The 19,766-nt window shown below is 39.4% G+C and overlaps 1 protein-coding gene across 1 annotated transcript in view; it reads right to left on the bottom strand.

The window, feature by feature from the left end:
• Window positions 1-19,766, bottom strand: part of HMCN1 (hemicentin 1) — a 186,131-nt gene that overhangs the window by 92,132 nt on the left and 74,233 nt on the right. Inside the window, exons 12-28 of the mRNA XM_065841673.2 lie at window positions 19,073-19,214; window positions 18,544-18,671; window positions 17,822-17,935; window positions 15,885-16,043; window positions 14,999-15,193; window positions 13,950-14,048; window positions 12,604-12,731; window positions 10,742-10,886; window positions 9,270-9,382; window positions 8,122-8,281; window positions 7,120-7,294; window positions 5,342-5,469; window positions 3,581-3,853; window positions 2,412-2,507; window positions 1,922-2,116; window positions 1,049-1,179; window positions 307-454 (exon numbers count right to left, since the gene is read on the bottom strand). Of these exons, the coding sequence (XP_065697745.2) occupies window positions 307-454; window positions 1,049-1,179; window positions 1,922-2,116; window positions 2,412-2,507; window positions 3,581-3,853; window positions 5,342-5,469; window positions 7,120-7,294; window positions 8,122-8,281; window positions 9,270-9,382; window positions 10,742-10,886; window positions 12,604-12,731; window positions 13,950-14,048; window positions 14,999-15,193; window positions 15,885-16,043; window positions 17,822-17,935; window positions 18,544-18,671; window positions 19,073-19,214 (2,529 nt within the window). The remainder of the gene's footprint in view (window positions 1-306; window positions 455-1,048; window positions 1,180-1,921; window positions 2,117-2,411; window positions 2,508-3,580; window positions 3,854-5,341; window positions 5,470-7,119; window positions 7,295-8,121; window positions 8,282-9,269; window positions 9,383-10,741; window positions 10,887-12,603; window positions 12,732-13,949; window positions 14,049-14,998; window positions 15,194-15,884; window positions 16,044-17,821; window positions 17,936-18,543; window positions 18,672-19,072; window positions 19,215-19,766) is intronic.

Here is a 19,766-nt window from a genome sequence, read left to right as displayed (position 1 = left end):
TCCATGCTTGTGCTGATGAACTGCATAAACAGACTGCTACAGCAGACTGCCATACACCCAAAATACAAAACAAAGCACCCATGACCAAGCCCCAGAATTGCAAAGCAGCATTTTGTCTGTGTTACTACAAGAATGGAAAATTTTCAGTCTTCAAAAGCCACCACGAAGAGTGTTTCAGCAGCCAATATTTAATGGACAGTGAAGGGAAGAATTCATTTATAATAAATTGAAATTTAATGGTTTCTGAAGTATCAAATGTTTTTCAGATCATCATCTTAAAAACGACCAAACCAACAGAGAACTAACCTAATATGTCCAGGTTAAACAGCTTCTCAGAACTTCCTGCTACATTTATGGCTTTGCATGAATATTGTCCAGCATCGTCAGTAGCAGCTTTAAGGAGCTTAAGTATCTTCCCATTGTGCAAAATCTGGACAGCACTGCTTTCCAAAACCTGGAAGGAACCCGAGACATTAGCCCTATGTGATCCAAGTTACATCAGCCCAATATCACAGTTGGATTTTTATAAGAAAATGGTAGGTTTAGTCTAAGGATAATCTGTTTCCCCTTTCAGTTACAGCACTAATCTCCTCAACTTCTGCAGTCTATTCAATATGACTTGTAGCTCAACATCCAAGAGAGAATAGGAAAAGCAAAGAAATTCTTTGCTCATCAGTAATGATCAGTCCCAAGGGTGCATAAAGGGTCTCTCCTCATCTTAAACGGTCACTTATTAGCTACAAGTAGAAGCCTAGGACTCAAGGATAACCCTGAGGAATTCAAATCACCTCTGAGAGCTCCATCTATAGAATAAAGAAAATACCATTATTTGAATCTCTGCAGAACAAAAAGTTTACTTTTGACCTATTGAACACCTGAATTAATGGATTAGCCATATTTGGCTGGCTTTTTGTGGAGGTGTTCTTAGTGCAGTTTAAATATACATAAAGGCATGTACGTAAATGAGTTCTCAAAGCAAGCACTCAAAAGTCAACACAAGACTGACTGTTTATGGCTATGTTACCTCAATTAGGTTAATCGTACATACCTGGATATCTTCTTTATACCAGGAGATGACTGGGAAGGGGTTACCAGATACTTCACAGAAGAGACTTACAGGGTGATGAACAACTACAGATGCATTTGTCACCTTTTCTTGATCTCTAATTTCAGGAGGAACTAAAAGAAAGCTCGGAGTCATGTATTAAGCCTCCTATTCTAGTGACTTCCCACTTACTGCTTCCCGCCAAGGACCACTGTAATCTAAATTTCTCAGACCATTTTCATTCCCTCCCCAATGTTTCTATTTGTCTATCCCCCTGTGTCCTTCCTCCTTTTTCTCAAAAAACAGAGCGTTCTTTTGTTCTGTTCCATATAACAGACTCCCAGGGAAATTCATTCAACCACAATCACCATCAATATTTTAAGAGGATAATCCTAAAATTTAATCCTAAATCTAATTTTATTTCATCTTAAATTTCATCTTAATCCTCAAATCTTATGTTATTCCTTAGGGTTCTGTAAGAAGAATATCAGGGAGCAAGAATTCTCCTATTCTGTTCTCATTCTGATAAACCACTTTTCTCATATTTATATTTTAAGTGCAGCTCCGTCACCCAGTGTTCAATCTCTATAAGTGTCTTCATTTGTTCACTTGCATTAAAGTTTTCCAGTATAACTAAAGCCCTCTACCAATGAGATGCATGCAGCTCTTTGAGCAAAACAAAGATGGTTTGTGCATCAAGTCACGGAGAACAGAAACAACAGAAATAGTACAGAGCATCAGAATAACACTGCAAGTACTCAGATTAGATTTTGTAATCTAACTGCACATGGGCAGATTTGGGGTATGCAATTTCCAACAATAAAAGAGAAGCTGTTCTTCAAAAATAGTGCCCCGACAGTTATATCTATTATTTACCGTGAACTTTCAGGTTATATTTTCTTTCTGTGCTTCCAGCTTCATTGCTTGCCACACAGACGTACTCTCCGTTATCGGAAGGTGTAACAGAAGCTATGATCAGCAGCGTCCCGTCCTCCAGAACTGAAATCCCAGGTTCACTGCCTGTCAGCTCTCTGCCGTTGTGGAGCCATTTGATGACAGGCTTTGGAATACCTAACGAGAAAAATGTAAGACTTAAAGAAACGCTTCTTTTGGTACAGAATAAGAAAAATTCAATAAATTTGCACTGTTTGCTGGAAGCCCTACTGGCCAGGACAATGCCCATGGAGGCGAGAAGCTTTCAAACTCAGAGGAAGCCCTGACTGTTACAGTATGGTTTTAACATTAAAAATTTTACCACTATAATATCCCTGTGCGTATTGTAGGTTTTTACCATGAAAGTTAGTAATTTTCAATGATAACACAAAAATGACCTTTTGTCACTAAAATTAGTAACAACGCTAGACACCTTTTGCCGGACATGGGAACGCAATGCGCTGATTTGCCACTCTTTCCTGGAAGGGGCTGTTGTATGGAGGGTCCAGATCCTCAATAGTAGGAGACTCTGAAAGGAAATCAGAACCCAAAGAAATTATTGACCTCTGCTCCCAGATGTAAAAATATGGTTTGGCAATACAAACCGCTTCTCAGTCTCTCTTATGCACACACGGTCAGATTCCAATAACCCTCTTTCCACTGAGGAAATGTGCTATACAAGCAGTCTCAATTACAAGAGGAATATTTAGGAAGTATGCAGTACAAATGGGGCTTTGTATTTGTTTTGAAGGCAGAGACGGTGTCTCTGCTAAATCTGAAAAACACTGTTTAAAACTGGTTTTTCTCATACTGCATATTAGTGCTACTTCATCCTTTGTTCTTGCATCTCATTTTAAACTTGTATGCAGACTGAGACTATACAAAGATTATTATTTATAATTAAGTACATTTACTGGTAGTTCTTTGTTTTTTGTAACAAGCAGTTCTCAGCACCTCTAATCCAAAGAGATCAGAATGTTGCCTTTAGACTACAACAAAGAAGAAATAATTCCTGCTTAGTTTGCCAGTCATGCTCCACTGATGGATGTCAGCTCACCAAGTGAGGAATTATACTATACTTTTAAATCAGCACATTGACCACTGTTGCCCTGTCAGCATTTCAATATCATAATAACTGATTGAGTGAAGAGCTCCATTTCAGCTCATACAAAATTCCAGTTCCACTGAAAGCTGTGACACCAGGTTCTGAGGTTCAGAGACAGTGTTTGAAAGTTGAGAGATCTGCACATATAGAGATAATAATTGAAAAAGAGTTTTCCCATACTGGAATCTGATTTTAATTACCTACTACAAAACAAAATCATAAGCAGCTTCAAGATTTTTTTTTTAATTAAAAAAAAAAAAAAGTAATATATTTTGAGTGTCTTCTTATTATTTCTGCAAACTCTCTAAAGATTATTTGCCTGTTCTAATTTTCCTCACTTAACATCAGAACATAACATCTAAAACAGGTTTGGATTTTGCATCATGTAACAGACAACAGCAAAGAGCATTGTCCTCCAAAACATAAACCAGAGAACACTGGCATGATATTACAGATAGCCAGGCCAGGTGACAAGATAACAGCCCCAATATAAATACCTTGAACTTGTAGGGTTATCTCTGACGTGTCGCTGCCCGCTACGTTACTAGCGACACACTTGTAGACGCCGGCATCAGGCGGCTGGACGTTGCTGATGCTCAGAGCCCCGTCCGGGCTGCGGCTGAACTGCCCATCGCCTGTGGGCACAGCCCCTTGGGCTCTGAACCAGGCGACAGCCGGGGGAGGGATCCCCTGGGCACTGCAGGGTATGTCCACTCGCTGGCCAGCTTGGGCTTTCAGAACTCGAGGCCCACGCTGTATCTTTGGAGGAACTAAGGGAGACAAGTTTAGTCCACGGTAATGTGATAAAATGATGTACATGTTCATTCTTGAGGGAAATTGTTTTCTGGTTTTGCCATTTAAGAAAATGTCCTTCCTTATTCACTAAAAATCAAATTCCCTCGGGTGACTAAGGGAGCAGCCCTGTATGTTCTCTGCATAGGACAGGCTGTATGATAACCTATTGCTTAACTTATTTGAAGAAGCTACATTTCAAATTCTACTGCATGACTTCCACATGAGTAGTGTAATACTGTTATACTGAGCACTTCTAAGGAACTATGAGTATTGGCTATTTATATCCACAAAACAATTCAAAAGCTTTATGATACAGTTAATTACATTTTCTTTTTGACATTTTAATTTCCTTTCCCAAATCCCTGATCTTTGTATGCTTCCAAACACAAGCTGAGACGAGGCCATAAAATATGACTGGAAGAGGTTTTGCTGGTCCCAAAGAATAATACAAATCCAACATAACTCTTTTTTGCCACCCTGTTTTTCTTTCTAAGGTTCATTGAGAATAACAAGACTTAAAAAGAATGTCTGAAACAATAACAAGTGCCATTTTTCCACACTCTCTGTTAATTTACAATTATGGATAAACAAAGATGTGCACTGATATCAGACTCCTCTACACACAGAACCAGACAATAGTCTGGTTTAGCCACTGTAACTGAACTAGCCTGGTCTGAAAGTTTCAGGAATTTGGCAGGAATTCCAATCTGGTACATTTGTAGTACAGCAGAACTATCTATACATCCACAATTATGATTGATCAGCCTTATCCGGCTGCTGCACGCACCCTCCTCTGTGCTCCAGCCTGAGCTGGGTGAAGATGTCCCTGCTCACGGCAGGGGTTGGACTGGGTGAGCTGGGAAGGTCCCTTACAGCCCAAACTATCCCGTGGTTCTATGATGCAGAGGTGACAGTTACACACTGGTTTCACTACCACCTGAGCAAGCAAACTTTTACATTTGCTATCAAAAGAATTTGGCTATTGAACTCCAATCAAGTTGGTGGGAATCTGACCCCCAGAAGCCTCGAGCAACTCTGCTGTTCTCAGTCACTGTTTGCCAACTTAGAGTTGAGAAAGCTCTTGCGCAAAGAGCAGCCAAGTGCACTAGAACAAAAGTTTTCAGTTTTAAAAGCTCCTCTGGCTGACTTAAAAAGTCAGATGTCATACAGTGCTATAATTCTTCCATGAGTCTACGTAACATTAAAGGAAGGGGGGTGTGTATATATATATATATACACATGTATACATATGTGTGTATACAGTGCTTCCTTCCCAATCCCTAACATTTTGTGATTATGTGATTCTATGTGTAATCAATAACAACAACTTGTGTATTGAAATAATATGATCTGAAAGAATACAGCAATTTAAGGTACATATGGAAAAGTGTTTGAAAAGTTCTGCATGATGCTAAATTCCATGTGGAAGCTTGCAGATCATTATCCTTTAAGTTAAAACTTACCATGTACACTGAGCTTCACTGACTGACTCACATTCCCAGCAATATTTGTGGCTACACAAATATACATTCCACTGTCTGAAATTTGTGTCTCACTGATCTTCATTGACCCCGAGGGTAGGAAAGTGTGTCTGGAAAAATAAGAAGCAGATATGCTGTATAAACATGTACTGAAAGGTGAATGACCTCTGCTTACGCATTGCTAATGATTGCTGTGAGCTAAAATAACACCATTCTACAGGGCACACCGAGCTGTGCCGTGCTGAGTCGCTGCATTCAGAACACGTAGTAGATAACTAAAATATGAGATCCAAATTACAAAATTTGGTTCTAGTTCCTAACAGAACATATTAAAATCTGTCTTGTTTCTAGAAACAGACAAAAAAAATGCTCAGCCCAGGTCAGCAAGTTAAACAACTTTTCATACTATTTCATCCTGGCAAAAAACATGTTATGACTGATAAAGATGGAAGAAGCTTTTCTAAAGAGTATTCTGATTCAAAACCACCAGTTCTGATGTTTATAGAAATTGTCATTATCTATCATTAAATAGTTAACTACACAGTATTGATTTTTACTACAGCTCTGGTCACAGGCTTGTAACATTCTTGATAGAGAAATACAGTTTTGGCCAGCTAAGCCGAACTCTTCTTATCTAGAAATCAAAACCGATAGGGAAAAAAATGAGGAATTAAAAACGAGAGCTAAGAATCCACAAGAATAAATTCAAGTCTAGCATTAAAGGTTATAAACAGAATTTAGATGAAGTTGGGGGGGAATTAGTGGTATCATCTGTCTGCCTTTCTCTGGCACCGTCTAATTAGGACAATGCTAGTATATGGGTATATTATATATCATATGGTATAATGGCGAATTTTGGGATTGCAATGGCCCGGAGGGATGAATGGAAAGAAACTTGAGTGTATTTCCCCTGGGACACCCAAACCTGTCTGATATTATGATTCCTCCTCTGCTACCCATATCTTTCCAAACTTTTTTTTGGTGCTGGAGCAACCTGTCTCCATTATTTTGTCCAGTAAGTAGATCTGCTTTCTGACAGAAGTTCCTTCATTTCTGATTTGACCCTTTTACTTACAGGTCACACCATCTTTGGGTGGTCTCAAGCAATTTTGTTTGGACTAACTCTTTAATTTTTGCTGACATCTGTAAACAATTTTAAGGAATGGGCTTAGCTGGACTTCTGCTACTCTGGCAACTTGGATCCCTCCGCAACAGCCGTGAACAAGTAGCCTAATTTATCAACGTCTCCTGAGGTAAAATGAGGACAAGTATGGGACCAAGAATGCAGATTGGTTAGCACATGAAACATGCTCAACAGACAGACACTCCCACACATTTGTAATCATCTGTAGTCTACTGGCAGCCCAGACTTTATATGAACAACAAATAATGCTCCCCTGAGCATAAACATGAAGTGCGTAAGAAAAGAAACTCAGTTTTTAAACATTTGTAATCAGGCACAGATTCTGTGGGTCCCTGGGCACCACCACAGTACGAATATAACGGGAACTCTTTCCCCTTGGCCTCCTGAGATTGGGTATAACCTGGAATGGAAGCTGGGCAATGATGCGTGGTCTTGGTGTCCTTTGGAAAGAGCCACGCACTTGGTTTGGAAAGACAGTTTAAAGATCCAGTAAAACAGTCCTCACACAGGACAACCTAATACCTCCTGCCTGATCCCAAGGCAATTAGAAATTGTAACCCTTCCAAAATCTTGAAAGCTTAGATGCAATATCACTTTTGTTTTCAAACATTGTTACCTTGGAGAGAATGGAGATATGAGCTGCATTTCTTTGGCCCAGGTAATTATGGGGGGTGGCAAGCTCTTCACTTCACACGGAAGCGTGACATCTTCCCCTGCAATCACTGAGATCTCCAGGGGCTTATCATACGCGTTTCCTTCCTTGTCTCCAGGCCTGGATACTCGAGGTTTCACTATGACAAGGAACATGTTAAGAAGCTGCAATGAATAGACGTATTTGTACAAATGTAACACCACGCACTTGTACTTCAGATTAAACATCTATTTTTTTTAATCAGGTATATAACATTACAACCTTATTTTTAATGACATGTCTGTGACAGACAGAAGTCCCTGTAATGCAGATGTCCAGTGCCTGTAGCTCAGATACTGGCTGATGCCTACATGCAATACCACAGATACCAGCAAGACTGCACTATCTACCCAAAACATTGGATATAAAAGTAGATGTATGCAGTTCACGCACATGCTGAGCTCTGTATTGCATGGGTAGTTTGCAACCAATACTTGAACCATGTTACACTACAGCACCAACACTTATAAGCCACAAAAGCTTTGCAAAAAAAGCAGACACATAAATCAAATTATTTTACAATATTGGGAGATGGTAGGAAGCTATGGGAATGACAGGATTAAGGGATCTTCATTCTCATACCAGTAGGAACTTCTCTACCTATACAGACACTTCCTGTCCACTTCATTCAAAGACAAAAGAATCCGTGTCCAAGAGCTCGAGGTAACAGGTATCAGGAGGATTTAAAAGAAATAATAGTGGCTGAAGGACAGGCATTTCAGCATTAGGCATTTGTAAAATTGCCTCGTATGCAGATCCAGTGATCCAGGACAACGTCAAAAGCATTAATTAGAGATTAGTTTAAATCTTGTTTGCATAGCAAGTGTCCTAGTTCATAATCCACCTGAGTGGGTTTTATAGTCCAAATCAGATCTCAACGGGGGAAGACAGACAATGACACTGTATTTGATTTTAGCTCATACAAACCATAGACAGTCAGCTGGACTTTCCGTGTGGCATAACCAGCAGCATTTGTTGCAGTGCACACATATTCCCCAGTCTCTTCACCCTCTGGTGATACTACATACAGACTTCCATCGGATCCTGCAGAAAACTTCACATCGCTGGAAAGAATTACTTCTCCTTTCTGTGGGAAGAAGAAAAAGAAATAAAAATTGTCTGGATCTTCTAAAATAAACCAAATTACAATCATTTAACTTAAGAAAAGCAAAAGCTTACAGAGATCGAATTTAAAAAGCAAAAAGGAATACAAAAATTGCCAGTGCCTGTAGCATCGCCCCAGCTTATCCCATTGCTGTGATCCATTCCTACGAAAAATGCTTTATTTACTATAACACTTGGTCAGATTTTTCACTGTGCAATATGCTCCATGCAGTTCTGTAGACCAAGCAATTTGCAGGCAAACTAAACAGAGCAATATTTTAATTCACATTACAGTACTACTTCTATTTTTTTATGGCTGAGATGGACAAAATATTTCAAATTAGCCAAGAGGTCTGGTCCCAGAATTCCTTCCATACAAATTAACTAACTTCAACTAACTTTTCCCACTCCTTGAGTGTCACTGTCTAAGCAGTAACAGCAGCAGAAGCACAGGGATTCTTATGCAGAAGACCTGTTTTTATGGATCCCAATTTAAAAAATAAAATTAAAAAATCAAGGTTTCAACTGAGTTAATTTTGACATTGATTTCTTGTGTTAAAACGTCTGTGACTGAATAGTGACAGAAGGTTAATCCCAGAACACAATCATTATACACACTTTCTTCAGAGGAGGAAAAAAAAGCCACCTTGAAGTAAAGCTTCAAAACAAAAAAGAGCTTTCAATCTGTGGCAGGTTACCTAACCTCAAGGTCTCAAGTCAGAACAGGAATCCAAACAATTTCCAAAGTGTTAAAAACGGAACAATACAGTGATAAGCAAAGCCCTTCCAAAGCACAGAACACTGATCCGTTGGTGGACCACAGCCAGAACGCATTGCTCCAAGAAACCTAAGCAGACACCAATAAATAGGGATTTCCAGATCCCTCACAACATAGGCTTTTGGTCTCATTTCTTGCATATAGGTTTTATGACAACTAAACGATGTGGTCAATTCATCTTTCACCAAATTACCTTGGACCAGACAATAGACGGCTTTGGAACTCCACTGGCTTTGCAGGGTAATGTTACCGGGATTCCTTCAATGGTGCTGAATATCTGCTGGCCATGCTGAATTATAGGCAGAACTAAAGAGAAATGCAAATATTAAAGACATGCAGAAGGTGGTTTTCAAACCATGCCACAACTCTTTACAATAAAATCCTTATATTCAATTGCTACTTCTACAGGCAGGGGGCTTTGGGAGGTATTTCACATAGCTCATTGCAATGACTTCAGAAAGTCTTTACCACAGTATCCTCTGACAACATTTTAGGCTTCCTGAAATAATACTGGGTGTGATTCAACCTATGCAGCACCTTCCATGAGAGGAGATTCAGCAATTTTGGTGCTAACTCCATTTCCATCGAAGGACAGTATTTTGAATGGAGCAGATATGAGAGTGAAGAACTGACCACACTCCAAGCTCATTTAATCTTTGTTATAAATGCTACAAAGTCGTGCTGACTACAGTGATGGTTTCTGCAGGGTCTGACTGTTGGATGAACTTGAATAAAAATACCAAATCACTTCACAAAAATCAGTAACAAGAGATAATAAGAACTCCAGTTCCCCTACTTAACTGAGCTGGTTTAGAATTTACAACAGGGAAAAAAAAAGGAGATCAGATTTAAGGCTACAACACGAAAAATTAGATCCTTCTAAAAACATACTAATATATTCCTTTCTGTTCTTAAATTCTGAAATACTCCAATAACTAGTGTTGACATGCAAGACCTTATGGACATTAAGTACTTCCCTGTATTAAAAAATATTAGCTCTTCTTAACATAAAAAGATGCCACAGCATCTTCAGAGAAAAAGAAATTTCCCATAATTAATTTAACACATGAGAAAATGAGGCTGTAAACAATTAAGTTGTGCCTCCACACAGAATTAATATAAGTATCTTCAGCTGAAATACAGATGGGTTACCACCATGCTAACACTTTGTCTTGCTGTCAGTGTAATTTTTGGTACCTTTTAATTAAAGAGGGGAAAAAAAAAGGTGACATTTTGCCAAATTCATAATTCATTTTAATTCTGATTCTCCCACGAGTTGTGCTTCCTTCTATCAGTTATGAACCCCTCAGACCGCACTTTTCATGATTTTCCAGTAAATGCCCACTTGCATCTATTTTGTCAATAAAGCCAGAGATCGTGACCACACAGCCAACCTTTAGATGTTTACAAATGAGGATCTTTTGTGATCTCAAAACGGTGTTATTTTGGTTTCAGTTTCAAAACAGTCTCAATCGCTCAGTTCTTTCCTGTGAAGTGGATCCAAATTCCCACCATGTCACTTTACAAAGTAACACGATACAAAAGTGGAAATTTGAGAAATTCATGTAACTGTAACCAAAAAGCTCTACTGAGAGTTCCTGTTAGTAAAAAACACACCCTCATCTTGTGTTCAGCACAAAAGCAACAAGACGGTGTGTTCCTTACCGTACACATTAACAGTTGTCGTTTTGTTGCTCGTCCCAGCCACATTACTTGCCATGCAGGTATAATCACCGCCATCCTGCAGCCGAACTCTTTCAAGGTGGAGGCTTCCATCACTGCGAATGTTGATATAGGGATTGGGAACCAGCTGCCAAAAGAGCGATGTAATGTTTTACTGAAGAAAATACTTGTTGATAATATTTACTTTGGGATGCCGGTGGTTTTACTTGGCTGTTTCACATTTTAAAAAATTATATGTTTCTGGAGAATTTTACTAGAGCTTTTCCTACTTTCCATCTTTCATAAAAAGCTAATTTTAAATAAGACTTTTGGTAGCACCTTGTATTTCCTGCTGGAGTGAGATTAATATCTGCAATGGCAACTCTGGTCAAGCATAGCACAGACAGAACTCCCACTTAGGCTTATAATTGCACACTGAAGCAAAACCAAATTTAGCTGAATTACTTTACTGCGTATTTATTGGCTATTCCAGTAACCCAGTTTCATTATAGATCCACTGCTGATGACTTGTTCTTCTTCCACAAACAGATCTTTTACGGTTGTCACAATCTTCTAACATGCCATATCCATCAAGTGGAAGAGATCAGCTCCGAAGCATACCATTGTGAAAGAGAAGAAAACTTAGAACTTCTACCAAAGAGTAATTTTTAAAGTTATATACCCTACAGCAACATCCAAAAAATCCATGAGCTCAGCACCACGGGCTTGCCTTACAGAAAGGCTGTTAGAATGCAAAATTATTCCAGTTGTGTCGTGCTCAGAAAAAGCTGGATTCTTCTCCAACACTTTCCTTGGAGCGCAGCTTTTGCCGCGTGCTTACAATTACAGGGAACTAGCGCTACTCTACAGAGGAATTAGCAACTCAACAAGGAGGATCCTGCCAGTATTTCTCACGGAAGTTACAGCCTGTGCTGCTTGCACTTATACAGTCTAAAGAAAAGTTCAACGTTTCCCAGTGATACAGAAATGGAGCAGAAAACTCTTGCAAGCGAAAAGTCAAGCGTTCTGCTTGGCAACAACAAATAAAAATCTTGTTACCATTTTTTAATTGCAGCTGTGGAGAAAAGGATGTAGTGGGAAATTAGTAAGCAAGATAAAAACAAGGGCTTTGTAGGGATGTTGAAGTTAGTAATTTGGCTACTACTAAAGAAATCAAACTTCACTTGGAGAGATAACCTAGGCACAGTGTCTACATCATCTTTCTGTCACAGAAGTTGTAAATAATACAAATTGGCGATGTTAACGTGCTCTCCAGTGGGAAAGAAAACACAGATTTTCATGCCCTGAGCAGTGCCCCAGCCAGGGATGCTGACATTTATCTCATCCCATCAGTAACATTGAAAGTTGTGATGTTAAAAAACCCTATATCTACAGAAATCGTCTGGTATCTTTATTGTTAAAAAACAGGGGAAAAGAAATGTTTTTCAGTTACCAGGGTTTAAATTCCACCACTTTTGTCATTCTGGTGGGATATTCCACTAGCATGCCTATATTCAGGCTGAAATTCAAAAGCTAAAGAGAATACATAAAACTGCTTTGAAAGTAAGCAAAGTAGATAATAAAAGCACAATTCACAAACACTTTGGTTCCAACTTCTTTGCTAGACCTGCTCATCCCCCACTACCATCTGCTGTTCCCTGACCTCCCTTCACGGGCAGAAACTTCCTAGCATGGGCAGCGATCAGAGAGAGGTACAACCATCAGGAATAAGCTATAATAAGCTATAATTTCACCAGGGAATGGTCGTACTCCCAAATTAAACCAAGTTGTTATCCTGGCTTGGAATGTCAGTTGTAGATTTTTTTTCTGGCAATAAATCTTACAGGAAAGAAACCAGTTCTTACCACCATACTGTTTTTAATCCACCTCCGCTCTGGAATGGGGTTTCCAGCAAGCAGCACACAGGGCAAAGTGAGCTGCTGCCCCTCAATCACATTGGCTGTGGCTGGACTTACTCCAATCAGAGGCGTAACTTAAATAAAAGAATTAGAATCAATTATTGGCAATTTTTATATGTTCATGGAAGGTATAACATCTGAATTTTTATTATTAGTCCTGTTACGAATGCTACTCGCAGCAGCATCAGACAAAGGTCTCCTTGTGCAAGGTACTATACAAATACAGAGTAAGAAACATTTCCTAAAATGAAAACTGTATCATTTAAATAGAAAGGAAAAAAAAACAGTTAAAAAAAAGCATGAAAGTTCCAACGTACTTAATTTTACAACAAAAAATACCAGAGAGACTTCTGGTATCTGAAATGTATCTGAAAAATAAAAAAAACTAAACAAATGAAGGTGTGGGGTAGCACAGAAAAGGAAGCTGCGGGAATACACATAAAATGATCCTAAGCCTAAGGAGCGGCAGCAAATGGAAGCTGTTGTCCAGCTGAACCTGGATCTGATCCAGCATTTCCTTGAGAACTCATGCTCCCCTTAATGCCAATTTAATATATCATTTTTCCTTACTTAGGCAACATACCAAAGAACAAATGTAGCAGGTTTGGTGAGGACAAAAAATAAGTGGTAGTTTTCTTCGGGCATAAAATGTTAAGGGATTAATTTTAAGGGATTCTTTGTGTGCTGTAAAGAGTCAACAGGAAGCACATGCTCTGTAAATTCATTTTAAGTAATGAGGATTAAACAACACTTTTAAGTAGGTGAAAACATGTTGTCTGTCAAACAGCACTAGCATTACAGATTCCCACCACATGTTTTAAGTTAACAAATGGTTTCTTTGATGGCAGATAGACTCCATTCTTATCCTCCTGCAAATGCATACATTCCATAACATTATTTTTTCTTTTATTGCCAATTGACCAACTGAGATACTAAATAATTGCTTAATAGAACAGCTATTGTCAGAGCTAGATATTTATGTCTTCTTGGATCACTAAGATTCCTTCCCAGTTATATCCACACAGTGACCTAAGCGAGTTCCCTTTTAAGTTGCATTAATTGGCAGAAACCCTATCATTAGCATTCATCATTATGGTGATTTGCCATTCCTTAATAAATTTACTTAGGAATAAGTAACAGAAAACAGGATAAATCACTTTTTTAAGGTCCACATTATAAAGTGTAGATGAAACTAATTCAAACTAATGTAGCCAGTGAAAAGACAACTAACAGTGACAGAACTGCTGCTCATCTTGCCTTTGAGAGTCGTCACCGATATTAGCCAGCCTTACCCAGTCCGGTCACTGTGATCGTGGCTGGCCGGGACTGAATCCTGCCAAACTGGTTCTCAGCCTCACAGATGTAAGTTCCTTCATCGCTGACCCACAAACCTACAGGTGGGGGGGAAAAAAAGAGACCAGATTGCAGCATCCCAAGTGATACTGAAAGTTTGCAATACATGGATAACCTATCATTTTATCTTTCAATTTCAAACATTCAGTTTTGGCCAGGGCATTCCTTTCCGTCTGTCCCCAAGTACAGTGGCAATGTCTATATGAGCACTTGAACTAAAAAAAGCATTATATACATATATATGATATTTTTCATCACTTTATACATTGCATATACTTAATACACTATATACTAAGGTGCACAAATAATATATGGCAGTATCCTACATATGCACACATACATATGCTATCATATAGCACATTTACTGTGGAATGTTGCTTATTACATACAGCAATGTGTGTCAGTATGTGAACAGATGTCCACATAGTAGGACGTAGCAAACAAGCTATTTACACTAGAGAGGAATTACTTCACCCAAGCTCATTATGTCTAGAAAGGAATTAAAGAGCTAATTAAGAAAACAGAATAACATCACTTAGTGTAAGGGTGACTGAAATGCTTCAAGTAACTGAAATTGCAAAGCCACTCACAGAATTTCTGGTTATTACTCAAGTTAGGATTTGCCTAAAACAATGAGTTTAGAAAGACTTCTCTCAAAAAAAGCCCAAAAAATGAAAATCCATGGCTCCTCAGTACCATGGCTCCGCAGTATCAACAGAGACAATAACCCACGTTTACTCAAACAAAGGGATAATAATTTCTATGAAGAAGAGTAAAGCCAATGACAAAACACATCTGAATTCACAGACTCACGGGAAAATGAACTGCTTAACAACAGCAATAAAGTCAGTATCGGAAACACAATCTCTGATAAAAATACAGTCATTTTACAAAGCTAACAATTTGATAAAGCGGCATAGTAACTTAAATGCATTGCATGTCATACTCCCTTCTGGCATCTTTTCTTGAAAAAGTTTAGTCTACCTACTATTAATAGACAGAGCCCCTGTTCGGAGTTGACTGACGGAACTGACTGCAAATGGTCTTGAGAAAAGAGAAGCACCGTTCAGCCGCCTCCATTTAACCTTCGGTTCTGGGTAACCCTGAACGTAGCACGGCAGCGTGATGTTTGAGCCGATATCTGCAGATTCATCACCAGGCTCCTGTGTGAAAACCGGAGGAGCTGGAAAAAAAAAACCAGTAAACAGAAAGTGAATTGTGGTTGCAACGCGATGTCCCATTATGCACAATTATTCTTCTAACGACAGATTCCCAACTCCAGCAACACCTCACAAAAACAACCTCGCATGCTCTGTACTTCGAACAGGGAGCTCAGAAATGGGCTGAACATCTCAGAAAATGAAAATACAGCCACCCCCACCAGACCAACGTGCATACTCAAGTGTTAGCACTGTTAAGTTCCTCATCTCCTTCAAACAGCGTTGCTCACTGATTTGGCAAGCGTATGTGCCTGACAGGAACACGTGTTTAACAAGACATGATGTGTCAGGCCACAAGCAGTTTGAAAGAATAAGGAAAAGAGGAGAGGAAGGGCTAAGTTTTGATAACCTTAAACAGTAACTTAAGTTAGTTTAGTATATTCTCTACTAGAAAACTATGCTAGGTTCAGGTTTCAACAGTTTCCTCCTCCTCTTCCTCTCTCTTCCTCTTCATAACTTTCATGCATTGCAAAAATAAGAGTTGGAGTCCGAACAGGACAAGGATACAGCTCAGTGCACACCACCAAAAAGGCATTTCCAGCATGCACACAGACTCTACATCTATTTGTGAGCAACGTTCTGATAACCACGGCACCATTAACCACATAAACACTAAAATCAGAGTATTCACCCTCTACATTGCAAGCTACTTACAGCCAACATCTAGAGTTATCTTCCCAGAAGCTGTGCCTGCATCATTGGTAGCCACACACGTATAGTCACCAGCATCCAGATCTTGTGTTTCCTGGATCTTCAAAAGACCCCGATGAGTATCAATAATGAGAAATGGTGATGCCCTCAACTCTAAGTCGCCTAAGTCCAGACAGAAAAAAAAAAAAGCAGTTGAAATATAAGAGGGTATTTACCAAAATTATTTCAACAAAAGAGCGTCCAAGTTGGAGATTAGTTTGCAACGTGACTACATTCATTTAGCAGATGAGTACTCTGTTTCCACTCAACTGAGTGGAAAAATTCATTACTACGCTAGATACAATCCCTTTTTCTTTATTTGTTTCACGAGAGGAACACAAACCCAAGTAGCCTTGGACAGAGACCAGCACAAGGACAGCATGCCAGGCTGTAGTTCTCCTTCCCAAATTAGAGACTATGTGTGGCAGCTGCTTGTCTGCCAGCTCTGATCCCAGCTGAGAACTGCGCAGAACTCAGAAAACAGCTCTGCTGCCTCTCGAGCTCAGCAGGAGCCACAATACTGGTGTGTAACACTGAGAACTGGCCCACGTGCATTCTTTGGGAGGAGCATCGAAGCCTGCTTTAAAAAATACAAGCCGAGCACTAACTAGGTCGAGAGAGGTTCTCCTGCCCCTCTACTCTGCCCTGGGGAGACCACACCTGGAATATTGTGTCCAGTTGTGGCCCCTCAGTTCCAGAAGGACAGGGAACTGCTGGAGAGAGTCCAGCGCAGCCACCAAGATGCTGAAGGGAGTGGAGCATCTCCCGTGTGAGGAAAGGCTGAGGGAGCTGGAGCTCTGGAGCTGGAGAAGAGGAGACTGAGGGGGGACTCATTCATGGGGATCAATATGGAAAGGGGGAGTGTCAGGAGGATGGAGCCAGGCTCTTCTCATTGACAACCAATGATAGGACAAGGGGTAATGGGTTCAAACTGGAACACAAAAGGTTCCCCTTAAATATGAGAAGAAACTTCTTCTCAGTGAGGGTGGCAGAGCCTAGCCCAGGCTGCCCAGGGAGGTTGTGGAGTCTCCTTCTCTGCAGACATTCAAACCCGCCTGGACACCTTCCTGTGGAACCTCAGCTGGGTGTTCCTGCTCCGGCGGGGATTGCACTGGATGAGCTTCCCAGGTCCCTTCAACCCCTGACGTTCTGTGATTCTGTGATTCTTTAACTGCAGCGAGTTCGGAAGTAGCTTCCTCTGAGGGAAGGTTATTTGCTAACAGGCAAGAACAGGGTTTGTGTTTCAGAGGTGAAGGGTTGGACTGGATAAGCTATCTGTTTGCAATATCTACCAAATGAGATTACTGGTTTTCCAGAAAATCTGCAGGCAGATGGCTTATACAACCACACACAGGCACCAACTGCTTTTTCTGAGAATAAATGCTCAGTCTCGAGATCCAGGACTCTCACTCCCATTTAAGTCTGTGAAATTGTGATACCCAATGTCCTCTCTCACTACCTGAGAAACTGTAGTAGATACTTCTGAGATTCAGAAGAAACAAATAGCTGTTTTAAATTGTTTTTAAACAAATAATCTTTGGCATTGCAAAAGAATTCGAGCAAACATCCAATGGGAAAAACAGGACAAAAGTTTTGTGGTTTTTGTAGCATATAGCTAAGCGTTTTTTGACAAAAAAAAAAAAAGAACGTTAAGTAGGCAAGAGGCTCTGCTTTTTCTTATTAATCACGTTACAGTATGTTCATACATGGTATTTAAACAAGAGCAAGAATTTATGCCCTAGAGGTCAAGTGCCTTATCTTCTAGATTTAGAGAATTTCACAGGTCAGTCACTGCTTGAATACTACACATAAAGCTTTTGAGAAAATGAATTCATTTCAGGACCATCATTCTAAATATCGCCCCTCAAGTAAATAAATCAAACACAAAGTAGTAAGTGCACCTTTAAACCATTTCACTTGAGGATGTGGGATTCCGGTTGTTTTACACTCCATAATAGTTGTGTCTCCAAGCGCAACCAGAATTTCATTTTGAACTATGGTCAATGTTGGGGCCTCTAAAAAGAAACAATATTGAAAAAATTAGTTTCTTGTTCAAAGCATTTTTAAGACATAAACGATTAGATACTCTAATTTTATCTTGTTATGTGGAAGAATATTTGCATTAAAAGTCAGAGAGACTTAAAAATCATGTAGGGTGATAGACAAACACTGGGAAACAGAAAAAGTAGAGTCTGGAATGCCCAGAGCACCTGGACCATACACGGAATATGCGAGAATATAAGAAAAGAATTGGAAGAAAGTAGAAAGTAAAAAGGTCATAAAGAATGTCAGTCATCTGCTATTAGTATAATAATGTAGTGTTTAGAGTACACAATTTGGAGTCTGTGTCCAGCATGCTAAATGCACTACAGGAATTTATAGAACCATGATTCCTTCTCCAAAGACCCACTTTAATCCCTAATTTTAGTTGGTTTTTGCTTGGTTGGTTTGGTTTGTTTGTTTTTCTTAGAAACAGCACAAGAAGAAGAAGATTAAGTCCCAGCTATCATGTAATGATACTACTCGGATATGAACGGAAAACAAAAGGGATGTTTGTGAGCTGGTCAACATATTTTCTGAGTTTTTCAAAATTTACTTCCACTGCCTTGCTTCTTTTACTCACCGATGTATGTAAGGGTGGATGTCTGTTTGTCTGTGCCAGCTGAGTTACTTGCCAAGCAACCGTAAATTCCTGCATCTTTTGGAACTGCCTTTCTGATGATTAAGGTGCCTTCTGGGGTCAGTCTATACCTAGGAACACACAGGAGACCAACTAAAATGATTCATTAAGGAAAAGAGAAAAACTGTTACATCCACACTCCAAGCAGCAACAGCAGCAGCACGACCAGACTGGTTTATTTCTCATGATACACAACGATATTAGTATTACTCTATCTACTAGAGAATATCAGTATGTTTTGTGAAGAGCATTTAAATTAATCTTGTAAAAAAAAACTTCCGAACAAGACAGTATTTCTATTTTAGAGATAAGAAAATTGAAATTCAAGAGTTATAAAGGCCAAGGTTAAGGTACTGTTTGCAAACTCACAGGTTCCTGTGAAAGAAATAGTCAGAATATTTTGGCGTCCTTCAAAACCTCTTTCTCGCATAGGGAAAAAATATAAAGAAACCGAGAAAGCTCTAACCCATACCTGCTCGAACCAACGATAAACATATCATTGTGTGTCCATACTACTGTTGGCTTTGGATAACCCGTTGCAGAACACTTGATAGACACTTCGGAGCCTTCTGTAAAAGTCTGGTCCTTAGGTGAAATGACAACTCTAGGTGGTTCTAGTAAAAAACATTAAAAACAGCAATTGAAAAGATTTATTTAGAAAACATGGATTATAAGAATCACTTTATTCCCCATTTTCAAACAGATGAATAGTGAGAAAACAGTCTTAATAAAGATCACATGAATGCTTCCCTACACTTACCTTCATTTAACCCAGCTAACGATCACTAGACACAGGTAAATTGCTTCAAAGGTCAGTAACTGCACTAAAATATAATCAGGCTGGTGAAAACACATTCTTTTAAGTCTTTTTTACTTATAACATTATTCAAAGAGTTTCTATTTCTCTAGTTAACTGTCTTTACTCAGAGCCCACTCAGTTCCTCACTTCCTCCAGCACAGTCTACCGATTCCTCGGCATAGAACACGCTTTATAAAACCTTTCTAAAAGTTAATAAAAGGGGGTTCAGGGTACAGAGGCCAAATTAATTCACATGCCTACAGAGCTTGCTTTGGTCTGAGATGTAGAATTTGAAGCTCCCAAATGTGGGCACCAATTTTGCCACAAAGCTGCCAGAACTAAGCAAAGAGCACCAAAATGATCCACC

This window comes from Patagioenas fasciata, chromosome 6 (assembly GCF_037038585.1).
Source record: "Patagioenas fasciata isolate bPatFas1 chromosome 6, bPatFas1.hap1, whole genome shotgun sequence".
NCBI lineage: Eukaryota > Metazoa > Chordata > Aves > Columbiformes > Columbidae > Patagioenas > Patagioenas fasciata.
This window is presented reverse-complemented; position numbering and strand designations above follow the sequence as displayed.